Source organism: Ranitomeya imitator, chromosome 1 (genome assembly GCF_032444005.1).
Source record: "Ranitomeya imitator isolate aRanImi1 chromosome 1, aRanImi1.pri, whole genome shotgun sequence".
Lineage (NCBI taxonomy): Eukaryota > Metazoa > Chordata > Amphibia > Anura > Dendrobatidae > Ranitomeya > Ranitomeya imitator.
Genome location: NC_091282.1, coordinates 354,518,888 through 354,546,702, shown reverse-complemented (window position 1 = coordinate 354,546,702; position 27,815 = coordinate 354,518,888). Strand labels below are relative to the sequence as shown.

Sequence of the window (27,815 nt, the reverse complement as noted above, 5' to 3'; positions counted from 1 at the left end):
GCATAGCTAGATCTACAGCAGAGAAAACTGTGATTGTATTAAAATGACAGTAAGTAGCCTGGCAAGTGACACATCACTGGAATCAAGGTCTAGCCACTGCATCATGTTGCTCTCCTTTTTAGGCCGGCGTCACACTCAGCGTATAAAAATACGGTCCGTAATTTACGGCCGTAATACGCAGAAAAGTCCCCAAAATAGTGGTCCGTATCTCCTCCGTAGGCAGGGTGTGTCAGCGTATTTTGCGCATGGCATCCTCCGTATGTAATCCGTATGGCATCCGTACTGCGAGATTTTCTCGCAGGCTTGCAAAACCGACATACGGATATACAAGGGATCCATGTGCTCAAAAAATAATAAAAACATATGTACTGTGTATATATATATATATATATATATATATATATTAATATTTCATCCAGCGCGAGATAGCTTAAAAGCCGGTAATTCAGTTGCCGGCTTTTGCTATCTCCTTCCTAAACCCGACATGATATGAGACATGGTTACATACAGTAAACCATCTCATATCCCCATTTTTTTTTGCATATTCCACACTACTAATGTTAGTAGTGTGTATGTGCAAAATTTGGGCGTTCTAGCTATTAAATTAAAGGGTTAAATGGCGGAAAAAATTGGCGTGGGCTCCCGTGCAATTTTCTCCGCCAGAGTAGTAAAGCCAGTGACTGAGGGCAGATATTAATAGCCTGGAGAGGGTCCACGGTTATTGGCCCCCCCCTGGCTAAAAACATCTGCCACCAGCCACCCCAGAAAAGGCACATCTGGAAGATGTGCCTATTCTGGCACTTGGCCACTCTCTTCCCATTCCCGTGTAGCGGTGGGATATGGGGTAATGAAGGGTTAATGTCACCTTGCTATTGTAAGGTGACATTAAGCCAGATTAATAATGGAGAGGCGTCAATTATGACACCTATCCATTATTAATCCAATAGTCTGAAATGGTTAAAAAAAACACAAACACATTATTAAAAAGTCTTTTAATGAAATAAAAACACATCTTGTTTTAATATTTTATTATTCTGGTAATCCACCTGAAGACCCTCGCTCTGTGACAAAGAAAAAATAATAAACCAACAATATCCATACCTTCCGAGCATCTGTCACGTCCCACGATGTAAATCCATCTGAAGGGGTTAATTTTTTTTACAGCCAGGAGCTCTGCTATAATGCAGCTATGCTCCTGACTGTAAAACCCCAGCAAATGAATGGAAACTAGGTCAATGACCTGTAGTTACCTTCATTCGCGGTGAGGCGCCCTCTGCTGGTTGTCCTCATATGAACTTGAGGCTGGGAACTTTTCTGATTTTTTCCCACGCTCGAAGGACATCCAGCAGAGGGCGCCTCACCGCGAATGAAGGTAACTACAGGTCATTGACCTAGTTTCCATTCATTCGCTGGGGTTTTACAGTCAGGAGCATAGCTGCATTATAGCAGAGCTCCTGGCTGTAAAAAAAAATTAACCCCTTCAGATGGATTTACATCGTGGGACGTGACAGATCCTCGGAAGATATGGATATTGTTGGTTTATTATTTTTTCTTTGTCACAGAGCGAGGGTCTTCAGGTGGATTACCAGAATAATAAAATATTAAAACAACATGTTTTTATTTCATTAAAAGACTTTTTAATAATGTGTTTGTGTTTTTTTTAACCATTTCAGACTATTGGATTAATAATGGATAGGTGTCATAATTGACGCCTCTCCATTATTAATCTGGCTTAATGTCACCTTACAATAGCAAGGTGATATTAACCCTTCATTACCCCATATCCCACCGCTACACGGGAATGGGAAGAGAGTGGCCAAGTGCCAGAATAGGCACATCTTCCAGATGTGCCTTTTCTGGGGTGGCTGGGGGCAGATGTTTTTAGCCAGGGGGGGCCAATAACCGTGGACCCTCTCCAGGCTATTAATATCTGCCCTCAGTCACTGGCTTTACTACTCTGGCGGAGAAAATTGCGCGGGAGCCCACGCCAATTTTTTCCGCCATTTAACCCTTTAATTTAATAGCTAGAACGCCCAAATTTTGCACATACACACTACTAACATTAGTAGTGTGGAATATGCAAAAAAAATGGGGATATGAGATGGTTTACTGTATGTAAGCCATGTCACATATCATGTCAGGTTTTGGAAGGAGATAGCAAAAGCCGGTAATTGAATTACCGGCTTTTAAGCTATCTAGCGCTGTATGAAATATTAATATATATACATATGTGTCTCACTGACATATATATATATATATATATATATATACCTATTCTATGTGTACACATTTATTCTACCTATTCTATTGTAAGCTGTCAGTGTGATTTTACTGTACACCGCACTGAATTGACGGCTTTTCTCTCTGCGTATTTCTCGCAAGTCACACTGCTGGTCCGTGTGTAATCCGTATTTTTCTGGCTTCCATAGACTTTCATTGGCGATTTTTTTGCGCAATACGGTGACAAACGCAGCATGCTGCGATTTTCTACGGCCGTAGAAAGCCGTATAATACGGATCAGTAAAATACGGCAGATAGGAGCTGGGTCATAGAGAATAATTGGGCCGTGTGTAATGCGTGTTTTACGGACGTATTTTATGCGCTCATACGTCCATAAAACTCGCTAATGTGACGCCGGCCTTAAAGTGAATCAATACCAATACATGTATGGTATAATGATTTCTGAAAAGGCACACACCCCCACTAGGATTCCAGTTCTTCTTTAACAGGCCCAGATAATCATTATACGCAGGCTCGGACTGGCCATCAGGGAACAGGTGAATCCCTTGGTGGGTCCCTGCCTAGGAGTAGGCCACTTATAGCAACAGCGCTTGGCACAGTACTCCGAATGCACTATATGCATCCATACGGAGCAGACAGTTTCTCTTGTTTAGCAAAGTACCCATTTCTATATTTTATGGAAACCTAGGATGAAATTACATAAGAGCAGCGGCAAACCACATAAAATCCTGCAATAATATGAGCATATAGCTGAAAAGTGGGCTCCCAGAATCAGTGTTACTGATAGACCCTGGGTAATCTGAAACTGATTACTAATATCATCAACTATATCAATATTAAATGTTTTGAATATAGGATTGCTGTATGCAAAAATAACAAACTTAACCCCTGTAATTCCAGCACTCTTCACTACTGACCAGTTTTTGTTCATATGGTGGCAGCAGCACTGGAATCACGACTACAGCATGTGATGACTGCAGCCAATCACTGGGCATAGCGGTCTTGTGCTGTCTATCTCGGTATCGCCGCTGAGGCCTGTCATTTGCTGCAGCAGTTACGTGCTGTAGTCATGAAATCGCCGCTGCCATGTCAATAAAGGCCAGAGGCAGCGCTGGAAAGCTAAGGGCGTAAGATGGGTTCATATTGTTGGATTGACACTTATTAATGGCCTACTATTTTCTATTGTTGTATTAACGCAGATTAATGAAAAAACATTGTCCAATCACCGGACATGTTGTGAGAGTGGGGAAAACCCTTATCCAGTTTACTCTGCTGTAGAAGGGGGCTCCCTAAATACAAAGCATGCAGGTAAGGCCCACTACATTGTTGGTTAAAAAAAAAAATGAACACCTAATTGAGATGGTTTGGGATGAGTTGGGCTGCAGCGTGAAGGCAAAACAGCCACAATCGCTCAGCACTAGTGCTGAGCGAACACGCTGGGATAAGGTGTTATCTGAGCATGCTCATGTGATAACAGAGTGACCGGTGTGCTCGAAAAATATGTTCCCGTGGCTGCATGTTTCACGACTATTTGATAGCCACAAGACATACAGGGTTTGCCTGTTTGTTAAGCAATCCCCACATATATTGTGCCGGGCTGAAAGCTAAAAATTATTCAAGTACGCCGAAGACACTCTATTAGTACACGAGCATGCTCAGATAACACCCTATCCGAGAGCGTTCGCTCATCACTACTCAGCATCTCTGGGAACTTCTCCAAGACTGTTGGAAAGCCATTCCATACTGATTGGACAAGAAAGTGTCGATAAACTTTTGGCCACTACCGTAATATTTTTTTCTCCTTCACTTTGTGTCCATTTTTGTGCCACATGTCATGCCTGCCTCTTTTTGCCACTAATCATCGTGCTCATGGTGCCTCTTACTCTACTTTTATATATTTGTTGCATATTAAATGGAATTATTTTTCTTTATTAGTAAAGCTTTGGTGTTACCCTTTTCCGAGTAGATTTTTCCTGCTTATTCAGTTGGTGTCCATGCACAAGCTCAATGGAATTACAAAAAGAGCAAATCACTCAATGTAATATGGTGTTCTAATCTAATCATTGGCATCCGATTTCCAAAAAGCTCCTATTAATAAACAAATGGAGGTACACTTACCTGACATCTCGGCAGATGCAAAATTTAATTCCTAAGGCTGCCGTCACACTAGCAGTATTTGGTCAGTATTTTACCTCAGTATTTGTAAGCCAAAACCAGGAGTGGGTGATAAATACAGAAGTGGTGCATATGGTTCTATTATACTTTTCCTTAGCTTACAAATACTGAGGTAAAATACTGACCAAATACTGCTAGTGTGACGGCAGCCTAATCCGTACAGCTCTCAATATTACTTATTGTAACCACCACCACAGATTGTGGTGGACACTTTGGTTCATCTTTGCTGGCAAAAATGTTCTTTGATCTTAAAATGTTATCAGAAAAATATATCAGATTCCCGTATGTGTTTTGTAGAAGCTGTTATATAATGGCAGGATATTGTGAAGCTCATACGTGCTCAAAGCCATTGATTGTGGTCACTTGTGTGGTAATTGTACATTTTATCACAGGGGCCTGGTTTGAGTTCACACCACACCAGGTTGGATTTCCAGCGTACAAAACATTTGTCAATACTGAGCTCTTGGGCAGTCAATTCAGAGAAGGGAATTTGGTAAAACACCATCCTGAGAGAGACCTCTGTTATCTCCAAGGTAAGCTAAAAAGAGAAAGAAACTAGGCCACACCAGCCATGAAGAGATTGTAGTAGTGTAACGCACCCCAGTCCTAATGAAGCGCTCGCTGGAGTACACTGACCCGATTATACTGGTACCATTACGGCTGAGACATAAGACTGCCATTATTCTATGTGGTCATGAGACAGACACATTCTATGTTTCTTTTGCCCGATTTCCTGACATAATTATAGGGGATATATTTGACTAGAAATTTTGGGGTACAATAGTCAAAATCCCTTTTGATTAACAGTACATCTCCTACATTGATTCATATGTTGGAATTAGTGGGTCATTACCATCTTCGGATGTATGGATAATTATTTTAAGAATTTTTAGACACTGGAATAAAGGTTAAATTTTAGTTACAATATAGAAAAAAAGAAGAAATGTGTATTCACTGACCCGATTATGCTGGTACTTAGCCGGTGCCTGGCGTAAAATTGTGTAGTGAAGTAACTTATGGTGAGCTGGGTGGATGTGACCGCTTCCCACCCATGTCTCGCCACGCCCATATTGGCATAGCTAGCCAGGACTGGAACGTAGACACTGCCAAAGGTCGCAATATTTTTGCAAAACTTATTAAAGTGTTACAGCAGATTTCTAGCATAAGCGCCTTACCAAATCTTCCCCCATTGGGTTTCATTAACAAACTCAAATATGGATGTCTTGATCATTACTAGCAGAATACAAAAACTCTCTGTATACACCCACCAAACAAATCACAGAAAATGGCTGTGGATCTCTGCCAGTCCCATAGATACAAGGGGTGTAGCATTAGTGTCCGTGTCCTGATTGGGAGGGCAAAAAGGCCCCTCTAGCGCATAAGATTCCTGTATTATACATATGAAAGTGTTTGAGATTTTACATTAGACCCCTACTCTTCTCCATCTACACTTTCGGCCTGGGACAGCTCATAGAATCCTACGGTATGCAGTACCACCTCTACGCTGATGACACGCAGATCTACCTATCCGGACCTGACCTCACCTCCTTACTTACCAAAATCCCACACTGTCTGCTATCTCAGCCTTCTTTTCTGCTCGCTTTCTACAACTGAACATGGACAAAACAGAATTCATCATCTTTCCCCCATCTCACTCTACCCCTCCACCAGACCTATCCATCAATGTCAATGGCTACTCACTTTCCCCAGTCCCACATTCCCGGTGCCTCGGGGTGATCCTCGACTCTGCCCTCTCTTTCAAGCCACATATCCAAGCCCTTGCCTCCTCCTGCCGTCTCAAACTCAAAAATATTTCCCGGATCCATGCTTTCCTTGACCGCGACACCACAAAAACGCTAGTGCATGCCCTTATCATCTCCTGCCTCGACTACTGCAACCTCCTACTCTCTGGACTCCCCTCTAGCACTCTGGTACCACTCCAATCCATCCTACACTCTGCTGCCCGAGTAATCTACCTGTCTCCCCGCTATTCCTCAGCCTCTCCCCTATGTCAAGCCCTTCACTGGCTTCCTATCGTCCAGAGACTCCAGTTCAAAACCCTCACAATGACATACAAAGCCATCCACAACCTGTTTCCTCCATACATCTGTGACACGGTCTCCCGGTAATTACCTACACGCAACCTCCGATCCTCTCAAGACCTCCTTCTCTACTCCCTTCTCATCTCTTCTTCCCACAACCGCATCCAAGACTTCTCCTGTGCTTCCCCCATACTCTGGAACTCTCTACTCCAACACATCAGACTCTCGCCTACCATAGAAACCTTCAAAAAGAGCCTGAAGACTCACCTCTTCCGACAAGCCTACAGCCTACAGTGATCCTCAACCTACTGAACCACCGCACAACCAGCTCTACCCTCTCCTAGGGTATCCTCACCCATCCCCTGCAGACTGTGAGCCCTCGCGGGCAGGGTCCTCCCTCCTTATGTACCCATGTGCCTTGTTATTTGCTCATGTTTAATGTATTTGTCTATATTTGCCCCGTATTCACATGTAAAGCGCCATGGAATAAATGGCGCTATAAAAATGTCTAATAATAATAATAATAATTAGAGCCCAGGAGCTTTAAGTTACACCTCTAATGAAATATAGTTACATACTTTTTTAATCAAAGTGAAGTGATATCGTTGCTTTGTTTAACCAATTGGGGCATCTTGAGCCATTAATTCTCCCAGGCGGCATTTTATAGTGTGACTCTTCTGTCACAAGCAGCTCAGATCTAGTTTGATTTGTATTTGTTAAGCACAAACAGTCACATTACGGTATCCTTCCTAACTCCATTCTATATTAAATGCTATGCCAGCTAAGGTGAGGAGGATGCGAGATATTGACTTCACGTGTAGTACTAATGGAATAGCTACATAAGGTGATAGAATTTTTCTATTATTACTATTACTCAGTGCTACATTCCCTGTGCTAAAAAAAAAAATCTACATCCGAATCTTGGATGACAAAAGACATGGCAGGATCCAAGTACTGAGAGGTTACATGTACTATTAGCTTATCAATACCTGGATACCTGGTATCGATGGAGCAGTGAAAATCTGTTGTAGAGTCAGTGTTATAATCAGATTTAAGTATCTGGTGTTTCGAAGAAGTCTCATTTGCCTGATGTGTGTTGTCCACTGACCTACTCTGTATCCCTTAGTACTTGTTGGCTTGATCATCATCATCCTTCGCAGCCAGTATCCTTTAATTTCTGAGCAGTCATAAATACTCGAATGGTCACCCGAGCGTGCTCAGGAAAACCCGAGCAACGAGTACACTCACTCATCACTAGTGGTAATCCCTTCGATTTAAAAGCTAGAATATTGTGCACTTCAGTTAGACAAACACCAATTGTTGAGATATTTGGAAGGTAGATGAGTTTTAAGTGTCCACTTTTTTGACCTTTCATTTGTATTTCAAGCACTGAGCAAATGAGGAAAATGTAATAGAACCATGTACTTTATTGATAGAAATTAGTTGATTTGTGTTAATTCAGCTTATTATTTCTATGTAACTGAACTTATTTTCCTTATATCCTTAGGACTGTGGGGCAGTGCACCTGCAAGCAATACTATTATTAAAAATCTCATCAAAGGCAAGTTTTATTGCAGTGAATAAAATGTTAGATGTGAAATATTCGATAACCGACACCTATCAAGTACAAATAACTGCTGTAGTTAGAGGGGTGTAGCAGTCACACTTGGCTAAATGGTACCTGGTAGTTAGGGTCTCTGACGTTCATTACCAACTTAACGATGCAACCATTGTACATTGGCATAGTCCTATCTGGGCTTGTTTTTGTTTTGTTTTTTGTGAGCCAAGTTGTAATTTTCAATGACTCATTGATTTCACCCTGCTCATTGACTCATTGACTATAAAATGTGAAAAAAAAAATCCAAGTGAGGTGAAATAGTGAAGGAGAAAAAAAACTATTATGTCATTGTGTTTGGAGTTTTGGTTTTACAGCATTAATTGTGTAATAAAAGTGACCAGGCAACATGATTCTCCAGGTCAGTACGATTATGGTGATACCAGATGTATGTTTGCATAATCAATATATTAGTTCTCCGCATAAATAAGTACACCACAACAAATTTGTCAGAAAATGATTAGTTTCCTTCCATATAGGATGCCAAATGACTAAACACTGCCACAAGTTTGGGCCATTGATTGCAGAAAAAAAGCTATTATTTTCCACTCCCCAAAAAAGTAATTTTGCTAACACATTCATTCAAGAGTAGACCGTGTTGCAAAATGAGTACAGTCAAATGAAAGTCTTAGAAGGAAACCTAAAGTTTGGGCTACAAAAATTCTAATTAGCAAGAATTCAACCACAAGTAAGTCTAATTACTCGTGAAACAGGTGTCCAACAGACAAATGATTATTAAAAGGCATTAGTTAGCACGGAATAGGGGAATTCATTTTCTTTGTTGTCAGCAATGGTGGCACCACATGGAAGAGAAATGTCACAAGACCGGAAAAAGAAAATAATTTCTTTACACAAGAAAGATGAAGGCTACAAGATGATCAGTAAATCTTTACTTATCAGTCAAAATATTGTTTCAAAAGTGATACAAAAATTTAACAAAGATGGTACTTTAACCATCTTGCAGACACATCCAGAGTGACCATGGAAGTTAACACCTAAACAGGTTGTTCTTCTGATGAGAAAGGTTGCAGAAAATCAACATGCAAGTTCACTGCACTTGGCTAAAGAAGAAAGCCAAACCTAAAGCCCATGCACAAAAAAAGCCTGTCTACAATTTTCTAGGGCCCATTCTGAAAAATATGAAGACTACTGGGACTCTATACTCTGGAGTGATAAGACCAAGATAAATGTTTTTGGAACTGATGGCTTCAAAGCTGTATGGTATCACAAAGGTGAGGAGTACAAAGAAAAATGCATGGTGCTTACAGTGAAACTCTGTGATTATAGTGTCCTTATGAAGTGCTGGTGGTGTCGGGGAGCTACATTTCATTGATAGTATCATGAATTCACAGATGTCATGATCTATATTGAAAGAGAAGGTGCTTCTATCAATCTGTACTCTTGGTAAATTTTCACTTTTCCAACATAACAATGATCCAAAACGTATAATTTAGGTCATTAATCACTACTGTTTTTATAGGCAGATTCTGGCTGTATTAACCAGCTGGCAAGCTCCCTGCGTGCAGCAGACTCTGCTCCTGAGCCAGCTCCACACACCTTACCTATTGTGTGATGTATTCATCCATCATGGAGCATGAAGGGGTTAAACCCACTCTTTACTACTAGACAATACAAATGTGTGATTGTTTTCTGATTCAATCAGTTTCATGTAGTTTATTTGCAGAGTTGCACTGATAAGCCATCATTTACAATTCTACATAAAATTTTTAATGTATTAAGCAGATGTTTTGTTTTTTCAGAAAAATTTGAAAAACTTTTTCCGAACATTAGAAATGAAGGTAAGAAACCTTAAAACTATTAACCAAAACTTATGTTATCCTAAATCTTTGCTTTTTTAAAAGCTGCTAGCCTGGACAACAAGATATTTTAGCATATATTTAAACATTGTCCCGATTGGAAAGAGGGGTCTGAGAATTTTAGTTCCTAAAGAGATCAGTTACCCTCCAAACTCTTTGGGCACATCTTATTCCCTGTGATTAACTTTCATATTTTTACTGTAAATGTGCCTGTAAAATTATGTGCTTCCTTCATGCAATATGTCCATGTACTGTTTGTCAGGGATCCTACAATGAGAAGGTTTCTCCACTACCAAGTACTGACGGATCATTGGGATTAATGCAAAATTCCCAAACGAGTCAGTGATTCTGTGAAAATTACTAGTGACATTAGGAAACAATTTGGTCAACCATGATTTCATGGATTTTGTAGGCAACTTTTACTCTCCTTACAGTAATAGCCTAAACCTCATCCAGAAACCCCATGTACCGGCTTTCTTTCTATTAGGCCGGCGTCACATTGGCGTATTGCATCCGATGCGAGATTATCAGATGTGATATGCTAATGACACTCGGCTCCTGCTCGCAGCAGAGCAGGAGCCGAGTGTCATGCGTCTGTGCTCCGATATCGCACAGGGAGGATCGTCGCATAGCTGCGGAGGAGGCGGAGAAATGAATTTCTCCATCTCCTCCATTGCTGGGGTCCGCTTATAACGCACATCACTCGGATGATATCCGAGTGGTGTGCGCTGTCTCACTCGCACCCATAGGCTTATATGGGTGCGAGTGAGCCGAGAGTTTTCCTCAGTCCAAGACAATCGCAGCATGCTGCGATTGTCTCGGACTGAGGAAGACGGCCGACAAAAAGTCGGCTGCTGGGAGCTGCCCCATAGCTTAACATTGGTCCAAGTGCAATGCGATTTTTTTTTTATCGCATTGCACTTGGCCGTTTAAAATGCCAGTGTGACGCTGGCCTTATTGTAAGATTTAACAGTTTCCAGTGTCCCTCTGCACTAGCTAAGGCCGGTTTCACACGTCAGTGGCTCCGGTACGTGAGGTGACAGTTTCTTCACGTACCGGAGACACTGACTCACGTAGACACATTGAAATCAATGTGTCTCTGCACATGTCAGCGTGTTTTCACGGACCGTGTGTCCGTGTGCAAAACACGGAGACATGTCAGTGTTCGTGGGAGCGCATGGATTACACGGACCCATTAAAGTCAATGGGTCCGTGTAAAACACGTACCGCACACGGACGCTGTCCATGTGCAGTCCGTGTGCTGTGCAGGAGACAGCGCTACTGTAAGCGCTGTCCCCCCACATGGTGCTCAAGCCGCCATTCATATCTTCTCTCCAGCAGCGTTCGCTGGAAAGAAGATATGAAAAATCCTTTTTTTTTTGTTTTAATTAAAGATCCATGTCCCCACCCCCCTCCCACCCCCTGATCGCCCGCCCGCTGGTAATAAAATACTCACCCGGCTCTCTCGCAGCGTCCTCTCAGCGCCAGCTTCTCCTGTATGAGCGGTCACGTGGTGCCGCCGATTACAGTCATGAATATGTGGCTCCACCTCCCATAGGGGTGGAGCCGCATATTCCTAACTGTAATGGGCGGCATCACGTGACCGCTCATACAGGAGAAGGTGCGGCGAGGACAGGACGCTGCGAGGGAGCCGGGTGAGTATTTTATTACCAACGGGCGGGCGCACGGGGTGGGAGGGTGGTGGGGACATGGATCTTTATTTAAAACAAGAAAAAACAAACAAAAAAAGGATTTGAGGAGGTGGTGATGGCGAACTCAGTCGAGGGGTTCAAGAGAGGCCTGGATGTCTTCCTGGAGCAGAACAATATTGTATCATACAAGTATTAGGTTCTGTAGAAGGACGTAGATCTGGGGATTTATTATGATGGAATATAGGCTGAACTGGATGGACAAATGTCTTTTTTCGGCCTTACTAACTATGTTACTATGTTAATATCTTCTTTCCAGCTAACGCTGCTGGAGAGAAGATATGAATGGTGGCTTCAGCACCAGATGCAGGAGACAGCGCTTATCTCTAGCGCTGTCTCCTGCACGCTCCGTGTGGTACCCAGTCGGCACACGGGTGCCACACGGATGGCCTACGTGAGCTCACGGACACGGATAACTCCGGTACCGATTTTTTTCGGTACCGTAATTATCTAGACGTGTGAGACTGGCCTAATAAGGAATTAGGTTCCCAATGGAACATTTTGGTCTTTTTTTGTATGTAAAGGGGAGAGGGGTGGGAAATGGACCAGATTAGGTTTTTATCAAGGTGTCCATATTTGTGCTATGCTAATTTTTTGGGATAATGGGTTAAACTCATAAACCCTGCCATGTTATCATAATGGGAGCAATGAGGGAATGGATGATCCTTGTTAGTCAGTGACCAGTGTTTTGTGGGTATGCGCCTCATTGACCATGGACTTAATTTTATACAGAATTTATAAGAACAGACTTCTGTGCATGTAATTCCATGTAAACTGGTTTTGTTTTTCTCTGCTTATATTAAAGAAAACCTCTGCTCATGTGAAGGATGCCAAAAAGTGGGAGTCATCCTCTCAAGCCATGATCTCGTTATGCTGACTGACGAAGAACGTAAATTGCTGGCTGGCGACAATGAAAACATTGGTAACTTTTTTTTTTCTTTTATATTTTCCATGACAACATGGTAAAAAGGTAGAATATTTGTACATTAATTTGTCTTTTTGTTACTTTATGCTATACTGATGATGATCTTCAATATGTGTTGCATTTGTTTTTACATTTTTTCACATTTTCTGTGTGTTATATTGTTTATTCTGATAGTAAATTGTGAATTATTTCTGCTTTCTGGTCAGTTCTAAATATGTGTTTAAAAATAATTGTCCATACGCATCATGTGACTGTTACTCGAACCCACCGATTTAGGCAAAATGTGTAAGGCCGGGATCACACACAGTGAGATACGGCCAAGTCTCGCAGGTTAAAACCCTGCTCTGGCACCGGCACTCCAGAGCAGAGTGTGCAGCCACATAGCAATACATGGAGCCGCACGCTCCGCTCCGGAGTGCCGGTGCCAGAGCTTGGTTTTAATCTGCGAGACTCGGCCGTATCTCGCAGTAGTGTGACTCCGGCCTAATGAGTATGAGTTTCACTAGACTTTAGCCCAATTACAGACTTCAGGGGAAACAATTCCATATAACCCGAGGGGTCTGGCAGCCACTTATCCCCTTCAAACGCTTTTGTGTGAGTGGAGTCCACAGAGAGAGCGAGGTTTACACAGGCAACTCAGAGATCAAGTGAGGTCCAGCAGCTTTCCAACTGCTAGTTTGATGAGAGAGGAAAGCAAGTCATACATTAACTCCTTCATGGATCTCGAGAAATCCCTCACTGATCTCTCTCTTCACTTTTAGGGTATGTGCTCACGTTGCGGATTCTCTGCGGATCCGCAGCGTTTTTTGCAGTGCAGAAAAGCTGCAGATCCGCAATTGATTTACAGTACAATGTAAATAATTGAGAAAAAAAAATGATGTGCACACTTTGCGGAAAATCCGCTGCGGAAACGCTGCGGTTTAAAAGAAGTAGCATGTCACTTCATTTTTGTGAATCTGCAGCGTTTATGTACCCATTCCATTATAGAAAACCGCAGGGGTAAAAAACGCAGCAAATCCGCAAGAAAACCGCAGCAAAAACGCACAAAAAACGCTGCAGAACCGCACAAAAAACGCAACAAATCCGCAGGTGCGTTTTCTGCCAGGAGAGGCAGAATCCGCACCAGAAATTCCTAAGCCTAATCCGCAACGTGTGCACATAGCCTAAATGATGAGCTGAGGACTGGAGTAACTGGTGTGGTCCCTTCAATGTAATCTATTGGACAGTGCTGGTAAAGTGCCGTACATGTGGCCTCTTGTTTGCTGGGCTTTTTTGTATGTGCAAGCTATACAGTCGTACAGGTTGTTGTTTTTTTCTTTTCTTTTTTTTTATCCCTAGTGGACACTTTTGGTCATTTGATAGTGCCTTATTTTTACAAACTGTCCTGGAATTTGTGGCAACCCTGGTCTGCAGCTGGGCTTCACAGAAGCACCAAGATAATAGTGACAGTGGCCTTTCAAAAGGCCCCCAGGTGCTATGGCAGTCCAGAATCACAACACATCACACCACTTAAATGTTACTGTTGAAAATTGCCAGTGGCACTTAAGGGGTTATATCACAGCGATCATAGAAGGAGCGCCAAACATTGCACTTAGAGGCAGGCGCCAGCTGTTTTTACAGCTGGCATCTGCCTTATATGGAGTGGACACCCTCCTTATGATGTACTATTACCCACAGGTTGTCCAGATATTGCATGAGCCACTGAGCTCAGTATTAGGGCTCATACTCACTTGCGTGAAATACGGCCGAGTCTCGCATGTTAAAACCCGGCTCTGCCGCTGGCAGTCCATAGCGGAGCATGCGGTCACGTAGCAATACATGGAGCTGCACGCTCTGCTCCCAAGTGCCGGCGGCAGAGCCGGGTGTTACCATGCGAGACTCGGCCGTATTTCACGCAAGTGAGTATGAGCCCTATGACAACAGCACTGTCTAAGTGACGCTGCAGCAAATCATCAGGCTAAAGCACAAGAGACAGAGCAAGACTCGGGGAGTGAAGCTCAGTTCATTATATAAGTCACTGAGCCTATGGCTAAACATATTTCAAACAAGATAACCCCTTTAACAAAAAAAAAAAGTTTACTCATCACTTTCCTTCCCTCATTCTCCAGTTTTAACTTCTATCTTTTTTTTCTAGGTTTTTGTGAAAAGGTGATTCTGATTCTAAAAGTACTGAAATCTTTTATCCATTGGCAATGGGGAACTACGAATAACTTTCTCTATGAATTTGGCGGTGAGTGTTATTGCTTTGTTTTTTTGTTGTTGTTTTTTTCACATATTTACTGTCATAATTGCATTTGGATAACTAGGTCAGAATGGCTGTCACATTCTGTCACATATTTATCTTATATTGGCTAGCTATTATTAACTGTTGGCTGCCCTGGCTAAAAACAAAATGGGTCCATTGACAGAGCTACTGTTTCCCAAGATGCGGAGAACGTTGACATGCTGCTAAATGTCAGTCTTTACCATAAACGCCCTGGTGACTTATAGTAATGTCTGCCCATGACTTTCCAAGGCTCAGGCATTTTCTTTATATGAAACATGTTCGCCAAAGTAGAAATACAAGTTTGTAAGGCATTGGTCAACCTCATATGTATACAGCAAATATAAACTGTTTAGACACATCCCGACTCATCCATACACGTCTATGGGCGGCCCGAAAAGTACCAATTGGGCATTTTTTTGCCTATTTTATGTATGAATGTTATTGGTTATCTACAATTAAAAAGGTATACTTTGAAGAATGTGTATTAACCCCTTGAGATTTTCCATTTTTGTGCTTTCCTTTCTTCCTCCAATTATTCCAAGACCCATAACTTTTTTATTTTTCGGCCCCATAGCCATTGTTAGGGCTAGCGGAACGCACCAAATAATAAGACTGATAGTGTACGGTGCGTTCGTAGCCCGGGGTCCACCGTGCAGAGATGGAACCTGCTGCTGAGTAATGACGGACTATATGGCGGTACTCATAAGTATACTCGCGTGGGTTAAACTTCACCCAACGTGAAGGAAGCGATCCTGTTGCGTCACAGGATCGCGGTACCGCACATAGAAGGCGAGCAAGCAGTCAGTGAACTTAACCCCAACTAGGATTGAAGTCCGATTAGACCACTTGCTGACACAACACCGCAACAGGGTGTGTTAGGCAACTCTTTTAATTAGAGCACCGAAGTGCGAACTGTGCCGTGCTGGCAGGCACCACTAAGCACCCAGACGTGGGTCAGGAAGCGCACTACTGGCACGTGGCGCCGCACTGGCGGTCACAGCAATAGACGCTGATACGTGTGTGACACGTTGAGTGATTTGTCGGGCGCTAGATAGCAGCCATACTCCATACGCGAACAGTCATACAATAGGGTAGGGGTATTTAATGAACGACTTGCACTCACAACAAACACACGTATTCAATTGTACACTAGCGCATGGCCGTGCGGTCATGCGCAGTTTATATAATTGCAGGACAGGAAGTGGCCACAGAAACTTTGCCCTTCCAGGGCCTGCCAAGAGGACCAATGGAATGCGCTGCAGAGCCAGAGCACATGACCCTCGATCTCCAACGGGAGATCTTGCTCTGGGCATGCTCAGTGTGCGCAAACAAGGACTTAGTCCCAGGGAAGTCCGCTCGCCGCTGACCAGCACTGACTTTAATGGCAGGAGCTGAAGAAGCAGCAGTAACTCTCTGTACAGAGCGAGAGCGAGCAAGACACTGGGAGCGATGTCCCTGCTGAGCAGACTCCACTGCGGCTGGAGGAGAATGGGAGACCGCAGCGGAGACGGATCGAGATTCCCCCTGTGCAGCAGAGGAAACTCGACTCCTAACAGCCATATGAGGGATTGGGTTTTGCAGGACAAGTTGCAGTTTTGAATGACACTATTTATTTTATCATATGATGCACTGAAAAGCATTAAAAAGTACACTTGCATAATTATTTTAGGGGTGGTTTATTTGCCATATTCAGTATATGCAGGGGTGGATTAAGGGTAGCCAGGGCCCCAGGCTGTTCAGACACTGTGGGCCCCCCGGCATGTGCGGGGGTCATACAACGGGGTCATCATATACCTGAACCAGATTATTCCAGAAAAATAGTTGCTGTGTGAAACTATAACCTGTCAAACATCCGTTGATCTAGTCAATTTATGCTTCAGTTACGAAAAAAAAAAACAAAAAAAAAAAAAACAATACTATCACCATAAGTGCCAGTATTCACAGGAGATCTGTACTTAGTATGCAGTGTCTGTATAGAGGTAATAGTGATCACCGGTGACATTGTATACAGGACCTCTGTATATAGTATACAGTGTATAGTGTCAGTGTACAGGTATCATACTGACTCACCAGTGACGTCTCAAGGTGAAGTTCTTCATCTTTCATCCAGCACAGACCGCCATCACTTCATCCAGCCAGGACTCGTCTCTGCAGGAAATAACACAGTTATCTCGAGCTCCACTTGCAGAACACATTATTTAATTTTTCCCAACTTCTACATTACACCACATGAAGAAAAAGAGGCAATATAGTGTCACTCTACACAGTAACAGGACCGCCCGCCCATTTAAAACAGTATACTCAAAAAATAAAATAAATACATCACTGCAGTAATAATATCCTTTAATTAGCCCCTATGGTAATAATAATATCCCCCATCCTGGCCCCGTGTATCTCATTCCTGACTCCAGCCATATGTTCTCCCATCCTGCCCTCATGAGTACCCATCCTGCCCCATATGATCTCCCCATCCTGCCCCATTAGTCTCCATCATATCCATCCTGCCCCATGATCCTGCATGATCTGACTCCAATCCTGCCCCGTGTCTTTCATTTTGCCCCGTGTCTCCAATCATGCCCCGTATCTACATTCTGCCCATGTCTCCAATCCTGCCCCATCTGTCTCCAGTCCTGCCCCCAGTGTGTCCAGCATCTCTGCCCCCAGTGTCCAGCATCTGTGCCCCCAATGTCCAGCATCTGTGCCCCCAATGTCCAGCATCTCTGCCCCCAGTGTCCAGCATCTCGACCCCCAGTGTCCAGCATCACTGCCCCAGTGTCCAGCATCTCTGCCCCCAGTGTCCAGCATCTCTGCCCCCAGTGTCCAGCATCTCTGCCCCAGTGTCCAGCATCTCTGCCCCCAGTATCCAGCATCTCTGCCCCTATCTGTGTCCAGTATTCTGCCCCAGTGTCTTCAGCATATTGCCCCCAGTGTATCCAGCAATCTGCCCTAGTGTGTCCAGCATATTGCCCCCAGTGTCCAGCATCCTGCCCCCCCAGTGTCCAGAATATTGCCCCCAGTGTATCCAGCAATCTGCCCTAGTGTGTCCAGCATATTGCCCCCAGTGTTATGACCTGGTGGTCAGGACAATAATGGACCTGGTGGTTAAGAGCACACGGAATGACCTGATAGTTTCTGATAATAAAGGACGAGCTCTGGGACGTGGGAACTCTGCTGACCGCAATCCCTAATCCTATCAAACACACTAGAAATAGCCGTGGATTGCGCCTAACGCTCCCTATGCAACTCGGCACAGCCTAAGGAACTAGCTAGCCCTGAAGATAGAAAAAAAAAGCCTACCTTGCCTCAGAGAAATTCCCCAAAGGAAAAGGCAGCCCCCCACATATAATGACTGTGAGTAAAGATGAAAAAACAAACACAGAGATGAAATAGATTTAGCAAAGTGAGGCCCGACTTACTGAACAGACCGAGGATAGGAAAGGTTACTCTGCGGTCAGCACAAAAACCTACAAAAAGACCACGCAGAGGGCGCAAAAAGACCCTCCGCACCGACTCACGGTGCGGAGGCGCTCCCTCTGCGTCCCAGAGCTTCCAGCAAGCAAGACAACAATAAGAATAGCGAGCTGGACAGAAAAATAGCAAACCCAAGAAATACAAGCTGGAACTTAGCTTTTGCTGGGAAGACAGGTCACAAGAATGATCCAGGAGTGAACTAGACCAATACTGGAACATTGACAGGTGGCATGGAGCAAAGATCTAAGTGGAGTTAAATAGAGCAGCCAGCTAACGAATTAACCTCGTCACCTGAGGAAGGAAACTCAGAAACACCCACCAGAGGAAGTCCATGGACAGAACCAGCCGAAGTACCATTCATGACCACAGGAGGGAGCCCGACAACAGAATTCACAACAGTACCCCCATCCTTGAGGAGGGGTCACCGAACCCTCACCAGAGCCCCCAGGCCGACCAGGATGAGCCAAATGAAAGGCACAAACCAGATCGGCAGCATGAACATCAGAGGCAAAAACCCAGGAATTATCTTCCTGACCATAACCCTTCCACTTCCAAACGAAATGACACAGGATTGATAACCTCAGAAATGTTATACGGACCAATGAAACGAGGCTTAAACTTAGGAGAGGAAACCTTCAAAGGAACATAACGAGACGACAACCAAACCAAATCCCCAACACGAAGTCGGGGACCCACACAGCGCCGGCGGTTAGCGAAACGTTGAGCCTTCTCCTGGGACAATGTCAAATTGTCCACCACATGAGTCCAAATCTGCTGCAACCTATCCACCACAGTATCTACACCAGGACAGTCCGAAGACTCAACCTGCCCTGAAGAGAAACGAGGATGGAAACCAGAATTGCAGAAAAACGGCGAAACCAAAGTAGCCGAGCTGGCCCGATTATTAAGGGCGAACTCAGCCATTTGTTTGGCCATTTGTCTGAGGATGGAAAGCTGAGGAGAAAGACAAATCAATGCCCATCCTAGCACAAAAGGATCGCCAAAACCTCGAAACAAACTGGGAACCTCTGTCAGAAACGATGTTCTCCGGGATACCATGTAAACGAACCACATGCTGGAAAAATAATGGCACCAAATCAGAGGAGGAAGGCAATTTAGACAAAGGTACCAAATGGACCATCTTAGAAAAGCGATCACAAACCACCCAAATGACCGACATCTTTTGAGAGACGGGGAGATCCGAAATAAAATCCATAGAAATATGCGTCCAGTGCCTCTTCGGGACCGGCAAGGGCAAAAGCAACCCACTGGCACGAGAACAGCAGGGCTTAGCCCGAGCACAAGTCCCACAGGACTGCACAAAAGAACGCACATCCCGTGACAAAGACGGCCACCAGAAGGATCTAGCCACCAAATCTTTGGTACCAAAGATTCCAGGATGCCCAGCCAACACTGAACAATGAATCTCAGAGATAACTCTACTAGTCCATCTATCAGGGACAAACAGTTTCTCCGCTGGGCAACGGTCAGGTCTATCAGCCTGAAATTTTTGCAGTACCCGCCGCAAATCAGGGGAGATGGCAGACAAAATTACCCCCTCTTTGAGAATACCCGCCGGCTCAGGAACACCCGGAGAGTCAGGCACAAAACTCTTTGACAGGGCATCAGCCTTCACATTCTTAGAGCCCGGAAGGTACGAAACCACAAAATCAAAACGGGAGAAAAATAAAGACAATCGAGCCTGTCTCGGATTCAACCGTTTGGCAGACTCAAGATAAGTCAAATTCTTGTGATCTGTCAAGACCACCACGCGATGCTTAGCTCCTTCCAGCCAATGACGCCACTCCTCGAATGCCCACTTCATGGCCAACAACCAACATCATAGTTACGCTCAGCAGGCGAAAACTTTCTAGAAAAGAAAGCACATGGCTTCATCACCGAGCCATCAGAACTTTTTTGCGACAAAACAGCCCCTGCTCCAATCTCAGAAGCATCAACCTCAACCTGAAACGGAAGTGAAACATCTGGCTGGCACAACACAGGGGCAGAAGAAAAACGACGCTTCAACTCCTGAAAAGCCTCTACAGCTGCAGAAGACCAATTGACCACATCAGCACCCTTCTTGGTCAAATCAGTCAACGGTTTAGCAACAGTAGAAAAATTAGCGATGAAGCGCCGATAAAAATTAGCAAAGCCCAGGAACTTTTGCAGGCTCTTCACAGATGTCGGCTGAGTCCAATCGTAAATGGCCTGGACTTTAACAGGGTCCATCTCGATAGTAGAAGGGGAAAAAATGAACCCCATAAATGAAACCTTCTGAACTCCAAAGAGACACTTTGACCCCTTCACAAACAAGGAATTCGCACGAAGGACCTGGAACACCATTCTGACCTGCTTCACACGAGACTCCCAATCATCCGAAAAGACCAAAATATCATCCAAATACACAATCAGGAATTTATCCAGGTACTCTTGGAAGATATCATGCATAAAGGACTGAAATACTGATGGAGCATTGGAAAGCCCGAATGGCATAACCAGGTACTCAAAATGGCCCTCAGGCGTATTAAATGCTGTTTTCCATTCATCGCCTTGTTTAATACGCACAAGATTATACGCCCCTCGAAGATCTATCTTGGTGAACCAACTAGCCCCTTTACTACGAGCAAACAAATCAGACAGCAACGGCAAAGGATACTGAAATTTGACTGTAATTTCATTAAGAAGGCGGTAATCAATACAAGGTCTCAAAGAACCATCCTTCTTGGCCACAAAAAAGAACCCTGCTCCTAACGGTGATGACGACGGGCGAATATGACCCTTCTCCAAGGATTCCTTTATATAACTCCGCATAGTGGCGTGTTCTGGCACAGCTAAATTGAACAATCGGCCCTTAGGAAACTTACTACCAGGAATCAAATTAATTGCACAATCGCAATCCCTATGAGGAGGTAGGGCACTGGCTTTGGGCTCATCAAATACATCCCGATAATCCGACAAATACTCTGGAACTTCAGAAGGAGTGGAAGACGAAATAGACAAAAATGGAACATCACCATGTACCCCCTGGCAACCCCAGCTGGACAAAGACATAGATTTCCAGTCCAATACTGGATTATGAACCTGTAGCCATGGCAACCCCAAAACGACCACATCATGCAGATTATGCAACACCAGAAAGCGGATATCCTCCTGATGTGCAGGAGCCATGCACATGCTCAATTGGGTCCAGTACTGAAGCTTATTCTTGGCCAAAGGCGTAGCATCAATTCCTCTCAATGGAATAGGATACTGCAAGGGCTCCAAGAAAAAACCACTGCCCCTAGCATACTCCAAGTCCATCAAATTCAGGGCAGCGCCTGAATCCACAAATGCCATAACAGAATAGGATGACAAAGAGCAAATCAGAGTAACAGACAATAGAAATTTAGACTGTACCGTACCAATGGTGGCAGACCTAGCGAACCGCTTAGTGCGCTTAGGACAATCGGAGATAGCATGAGTGGAATCACCACAGTAAAAACATAGCCCATTCCGACGTCTGTGTTCTTGCCGTTCAGCTCTGGTCAAAGTCCTATCACATTGCATAGGCTCAGGCCCATGCTCAGATAGTACCGCCAAATGGTGCACAGCTTTATGCTCACGCAAGCGTCGATCGATCTGAATGGCCAAGGACATAGACTCATTCAGACCAGCAGGCATGGGAAACCCCACCATGACATCCTTAAGGGCTTCAGAGAGACCCTTTCTGAAGATTGCTGCCAGGGCACATTCATTCCACTGAGTGAGCACAGACCACTTTCTAAACTTCTGACAATATATCTCCGCTTCATCCTGACCCTGACACAGAGCCAGCAAGATTTTCTCTGCCTGATCTACTGAATTAGATTCGTCATAAAGCAATCCAAGCGCCAGGAAAAACGCATCAACATCACGCAATGCCGGATCTCCTGGCGCAAGGGAAAATGCCCAGTCTTGAGGGTCACCACGTAACAAAGAAATAATGATCTTTACTTGTTGAACAGGGTCACCTGAGGAGCGAGGTTTCAAGGCAAGAAACAATTTACAATTATTTTTGAAATTCAAGAACTTAGATCTATCACCAAAAAACAAATCAGGAATTGGAATCCTAGGCACTGACATCGGATTCTGAACCACAAAATCTTGAATGTTTTGTACCCTTGTAGTGAGATTATCCATCCAAGAGGACAGACCTTGAATGTCCATATCTACACCTGTATCCTGAACCACCCAGAGGTAAAGGTGAAGAGAGAGACAAAACACACTGCAAAGAAAAAAAAATGGTCTCAGAACTTCTCTTATCCCTCTATTGAGATGCATTAGTACTTTGTGCCACCTGTACTGTTATGACCTGGTGGTCAGGACAATAATGGACCTGGTGGTTAAGAGCACACGGAATGACCTGATAGTTTCTGATAATAAAGGACGAGCTCTGGGACGTGGGAACTCTGCTGACCGCAATCCCTAATCCTATCAAACACACTAGAAATAGCCGTGGATTGCGCCTAACGCTCCCTATGCAACTCGGCACAGCCTAAGGAACTAGCTAGCCCTGAAGATAGAAAAATAAAGCCTACCTTGCCTCAGAGAAATTCCCCAAAGGAAAAGGCAGCCCCCCACATATAATGACTGTGAGTAAAGATGAAAAAACAAACACAGAGATGAAATAGATTTAGCAAAGTGAGGCCCGACTTACTGAACAGACCGAGGATAGGAAAGGTTACTTTGCGGTCAGCACAAAAACCTACAAAAAGACCACGCAGAGGGCGCAAAAAGACCCTCCGCACCGACTCACGGTGCGGAGGCGCTCCCTCTGCGTCCCAGAGCTTCCAGCAAGCAAGACAACAATAAGAATAGCGAGCTGGACAGAAAAATAGCAAACCCAAGAAATACAAGCTGGAACTTAGCTTTTGCTGGGAAGACAGGTCACAAGAATGATCCAGGAGTGAACTAGACCAATACTGGAACATTGACAGGTGGCATGGAGCAAAGATCTAAGTGGAGTTAAATAGAGCAGCCAGCTAACGAATTAACCTCGTCACCTGAGGAAGGAAACTCAGAAACACCCACCAGAGGAAGTCCATGGACAGAACCAGCCGAAGTACCATTCATGACCACAGGAGGGAGCCCGACAACAGAATTCACAACACCCCAGTGTGTCCAGCAATCTGCCCTAGTGTGTCCAGCATATTGCCCCCAGTGTGTCCAGCATCCTGCCCCCAGTGTCCAGCATCCTGCCCCCGTGTCCAGCATATTGCCCCCAGTATGTCCAGCATATTGCCCCCAGTGTGTCCAGCAATCTGCCCCAGTGTCTCCAGCATATTGCCCCCAGTGTGTCCAGCATCCTGCCCCCAGTATCCAGCATATTGCCCCGAGTGTGTCCAGCATATTGCCCCCAGTGTATCCAGCAATCTGCCCTAGTGTCCAGCATATTGCCCCCAGTGTGTCCAGTATCCTACCCACAGTGTTCAGCATATTGCCCCCAGTGTCTCCAGCATATTGCCCCCAGTGTATCCAGCAATCTACCCCAGTGTCTCCAGCATATTGCCCCAGTGTCCAGCATATTGCCTCCAGTGTGTCCAGCATATTGCCCCCAGTGTATCCAGCAATCTGCCCCAGTGTGTCCAGCATATTGCCCCCAGTGTGTCCAGCATCTGTGCCCCCAGTGTGTCCAGCATCTCTGCCCCCAGTGTCCAGCATACTGGCCCAGGCCCCCCGGATTGCCGCCCGTTTGCAATATAAAAAAAAAAGTTCTCACCTGTCTGTGCTCCTTTGGCGAAGCTCTCTCTTTGCAGATGAAGCGTGCACTTGCCGGTGACTGTCAATGACATCAGATGCCGGCAACGTGCGTGCTGCGGCTGATGTCAGCTGCCAGCCTCCGATTGACTGACGGCTGTTAACTATTGATGTGCGGGCGCGCGCCTGCACATCAATAGGGTTTAACTGCCGCAACGCCAGTAGGGGCCCAGTGAGCAGATGAGACGGGGGCCCCCTCTGCCCACCGGGCCCGTACTACGCCAGTCAGGGCAGTAATGCCCTGATCGCGGCGGGCAATCTGAGCAGTAGCCCAGGGCCCCCCCACACCACTGGGCCCTGGGCTACCGCCCCCTATGGGAGGGGGAGCCGCATATTCATGACTGTAATGGGCGGCCCCAAGGTGCGGCGCGTAGAGGACACTGCGAGGGAGCCGGGTGAGTATTTTAATAACAGTGGGCGGGCACACAGGGGGTGGGAGGGTGGTTTTGACAGGGATCTTTATTTTAAACACGAGAAAATTTAAAAAAAAAAGGATTTATCATATCTTCTCTACAGCAAACGCTGCTGGAGAGAAGATATGAATGGCGGCTTCAGCACCACGTGGGGGGACAGCGCTTACTGTAGCGCTGTCTCCTGCACGGCACACGAACAATATCCGTGTGCGGTACGTGTTTTACACGGACCCATTGACTTTAATGGGTCCGTGTAATCTGTGCGCTCCCACGAACACTGACATGTCTCCGTGTTTTGCACACGGACACATGGTATGTGAAAACACGCTGACATGTGCAGAGACACAATGATTTCAATGTGTCTACGTGAGTCAGTGTCTCCGGAACGTGAGGAAACTGTCACCTCACGTACCGGAGCCACTGACGTGTGAACCCGGCCTAAAACATATCATCAATGACCATCACTAAGGTCAATTTGCAGATGGCTGAAGACAGAGGGGTTCACTCATTGAAGTACTGTTACAAAGCCATACATGTATCCATTGAGTTTTCTTTTTTAACCCATTCACATAATCCATTATTTGTTTCAGATCTTTAAAATAAACATTATATGGAGAGAGACAATCTGAGTTATTTATTGGAGGTTTCTTGTATCTTTCTAAAGAAACTATATTCAAGTGGAATTAAATTGTACTTTAATTTTGCAAAAATCTCTGCAATACCATAGATGTGATCGGTTAGCAGTCACTGGAAGGGAGTGTGTGTTTTATTTGTAAATTTATTTTTAACCCCTCTGTGACCTTAGACGTACTATCCCGTCGAGGTGCCCTGGGCTTATCTGACCCTGGACGGGATAGTACGTCATAGCCGATCGGCCGCGCTCACGGGGGGAGCGCGGCCGATCGCGGCCGGGTGTCAGCTGCTTATCGCAGCTGACATCCGGCACTATGTGCCAGGAGCGGTCACGGACCGCCCCCGGCACATTAACCCCTGGCACACCGCGATCAAAGATGATCGCGATGTGCCGGCGGTGCAGGGAAGCACCGCGCAGGGAGGGGGCTCCCTGCGGGCTTCCCTGAGCCCCCCGCAGCAACGCGATGTGATCGCGTTGCTGCGAGGGTCTCCTCACCTCCCTCCCTGCTCGAGCCCCGGATCCAAGATGGCCGCGGATCCGGGTCCTGCAGGGAGGGAGGTGGCTTCACAGAGCCTGCTCAGAGCAGGCACTGTGAAGCAGCCTGCACTCCTATCAGATCAGTGATCTGACAGAGTGCTGTGCAAACTGTCAGATCACTGATCTGTGATGTCCCCCCCTGGGACAAAGTAAAAAAGTAAAAAAAAAAATTTCCAAATGTGTAAAAAAAATAAAAAAAAATATTCCAAAATAATGAAAAAAAAAAAAAATATTATTCCCATAAATACATTTCTTCATCTAAATAATAAAAAAAAACCAATAAAAGTACACATATTTAGTATCGCCGCGTCCGTAACGGCCCGACCTATAAAACTGGCCCACTAGTTAACCCCTTCAGTAAACACCGTAAGAAAAAAAAAAAAAAAACGAGGCAAAAAACAACGCTTTATTATCATACCGCCGAACAAAAAGTGGAATAACACGCGATCAAAAGGACAGATATAAATAACCATGGTACCGCTGAAAGCGTCATATTGTCCCGCAAAAAAAGAGCCGCCATACAGCATCATCAGCAAAAAAATAAAAAAGTTATAGTCCTGAGAATAAAGCGATGCAAAAATAATTATTTTTTCTGTAAAATAGTTTTTATCGTATAAAAGCGCCAAAACATAAAAAAATTATATAAATGAGGTGTCGCTGTAATCGTACTGACCCGAAGAATAAAACTGATTTATCAATTTTACCAAACGCGGAACGGTATAAACGCCTCCCCCAATAGAAATTCATGAATAGCTGGCTTTTGGTCATTCTTCCTCACAAAAATCGGAATAAAAAGCGATAAAAAAATGTCACGTGCCCAAAAATGTTTTCAATAAAAACGTCAACTCGTCCCGCAAAAAACAAGACCTCACATGACTCTGTGGACCAAAATATGGAAAAATTATAGCTCTCAAAATGTGGTATTGCAAAAAATATTTTTTGCAATAAAAAGGGTCTTTCAGTGTGTGACGGCTGCCAATCATAAAAATCCGCTAAAAAACTCGCTATAAAAGTAAATCAAACCCCCCTTCATCACCCCCTTAGTTAGGGAAAAATAAAAAAAAATGTATTTATTTCCATTTTCCCATTAGGGCTAGGGTTAGGGCTAGGGTTAGGGCTAGGGCTAGGGTTAGGGCTAGGGTTAGGGCTAGGGTTAGGGCTAGGGTTAGGGTTAGGGCTAGGGTTAGGGCTAGGGTTAGGGCTAGGGTTAGGGCTAGGGTTAGGGCTAGGGCTAGGGCTAGGGTTAGGGCTAGGGTTAGGGCTAGGGTTAGGGCTAGGGTTAGGGCTAGGGTTAGGGCTAGGGTTAGGGCTAGGATTAGGGTTAGGGTTAGGGTTGGGGCTACAGTTAGGGTTGGGGCTAAAGTTAGGGTTAGGGTTTAGATTACATTTACAGTTGGGAATAGGGTTGGGATTAGGGTTAGGGGTGTGTCAGGGTTAGAGGTGTGGTTAGGGTTACCGTTGGAATTAGGGTTAGGGGTGTGTTTAGATTAGGGTTTCAGTTATAATTGGGGGGTTTCCACTGTTTCGGCACATCAGGGGCTCTCCAAACACGACATGGCGTCCGATCTCAATTCCAGCCAATTCTGCGTTGAAAAAGTAAAACAGTGCTCCTTCCCTTCCGAGCTCTCCTGTGTGCCCAAACAGGGGTTTACCCCAACATATGGGGTATCAGCGTACTCAGGACAAATTGGACAACAACTTTTGTGGACCAATTTCTCCTGTTACCCTTGGGAAAATACAAAACTGGGGGCTAAAAAATAATTTTTGTGGGAAAACAAAAATTTTTTATTTTCACGGCTCTGCGTTATAAACTGTAGTGAAACACTTGGGGGTTCAAAGTTCTCACAACACATCTAGATAAGTTCATTGAGGGGTCTAGTTTCCAATATGGGGTCACTTGTGGGGGGTTTCTACTGTTTAGGTACATTAGGGGCTCTGCAAACGCAATGTGACGCCTGCAGACCAATCCATCTAAGTCTGCATTCCAAATGATGCTCCTTCCCTTCCGAGCCCTCCCATGCGCCCAAACGGTGGTTCCCCCCCACATATCGGGTATCAGCGTACTCAGGACAAATTGGACAACAACTTTTGTGGACCAATTTCTCCTGTTACCCTTGGGAAAATACAAAACTGGGGGCTAAAAAATAATTTTTGTGGGAAAACAAAAAGATTTTTTATTTTCACGGCTCTGC

The 27,815-nt window shown here is 44.7% G+C and overlaps 1 protein-coding gene across 6 annotated transcripts in view; it reads left to right on the top strand.

Moving 5' to 3' along the window:
- PLA2G4C (phospholipase A2 group IVC) overlaps positions 1–27,815 on the top strand; it is a 113,455-nt gene that overhangs the window by 60,773 nt on the left and 24,867 nt on the right. For 5 of the 6 annotated variants that reach the window (XM_069760622.1, XM_069760606.1, XM_069760613.1 and 2 more), the window contains 6 exons: positions 3,441–3,549; positions 4,809–4,949; positions 7,966–8,019; positions 9,834–9,872; positions 12,405–12,521; positions 14,659–14,754. In XM_069760622.1, coding sequence (XP_069616723.1) covers positions 3,441–3,549; positions 4,809–4,949; positions 7,966–8,019; positions 9,834–9,872; positions 12,405–12,521; positions 14,659–14,754 — 556 coding nt within the window. The remainder of the gene's footprint in view (positions 1–3,440; positions 3,550–4,808; positions 4,950–7,965; positions 8,020–9,833; positions 9,873–12,404; positions 12,522–14,658; positions 14,755–27,815) is intronic. The other variant, XM_069760644.1, reaches the window with a different exon arrangement.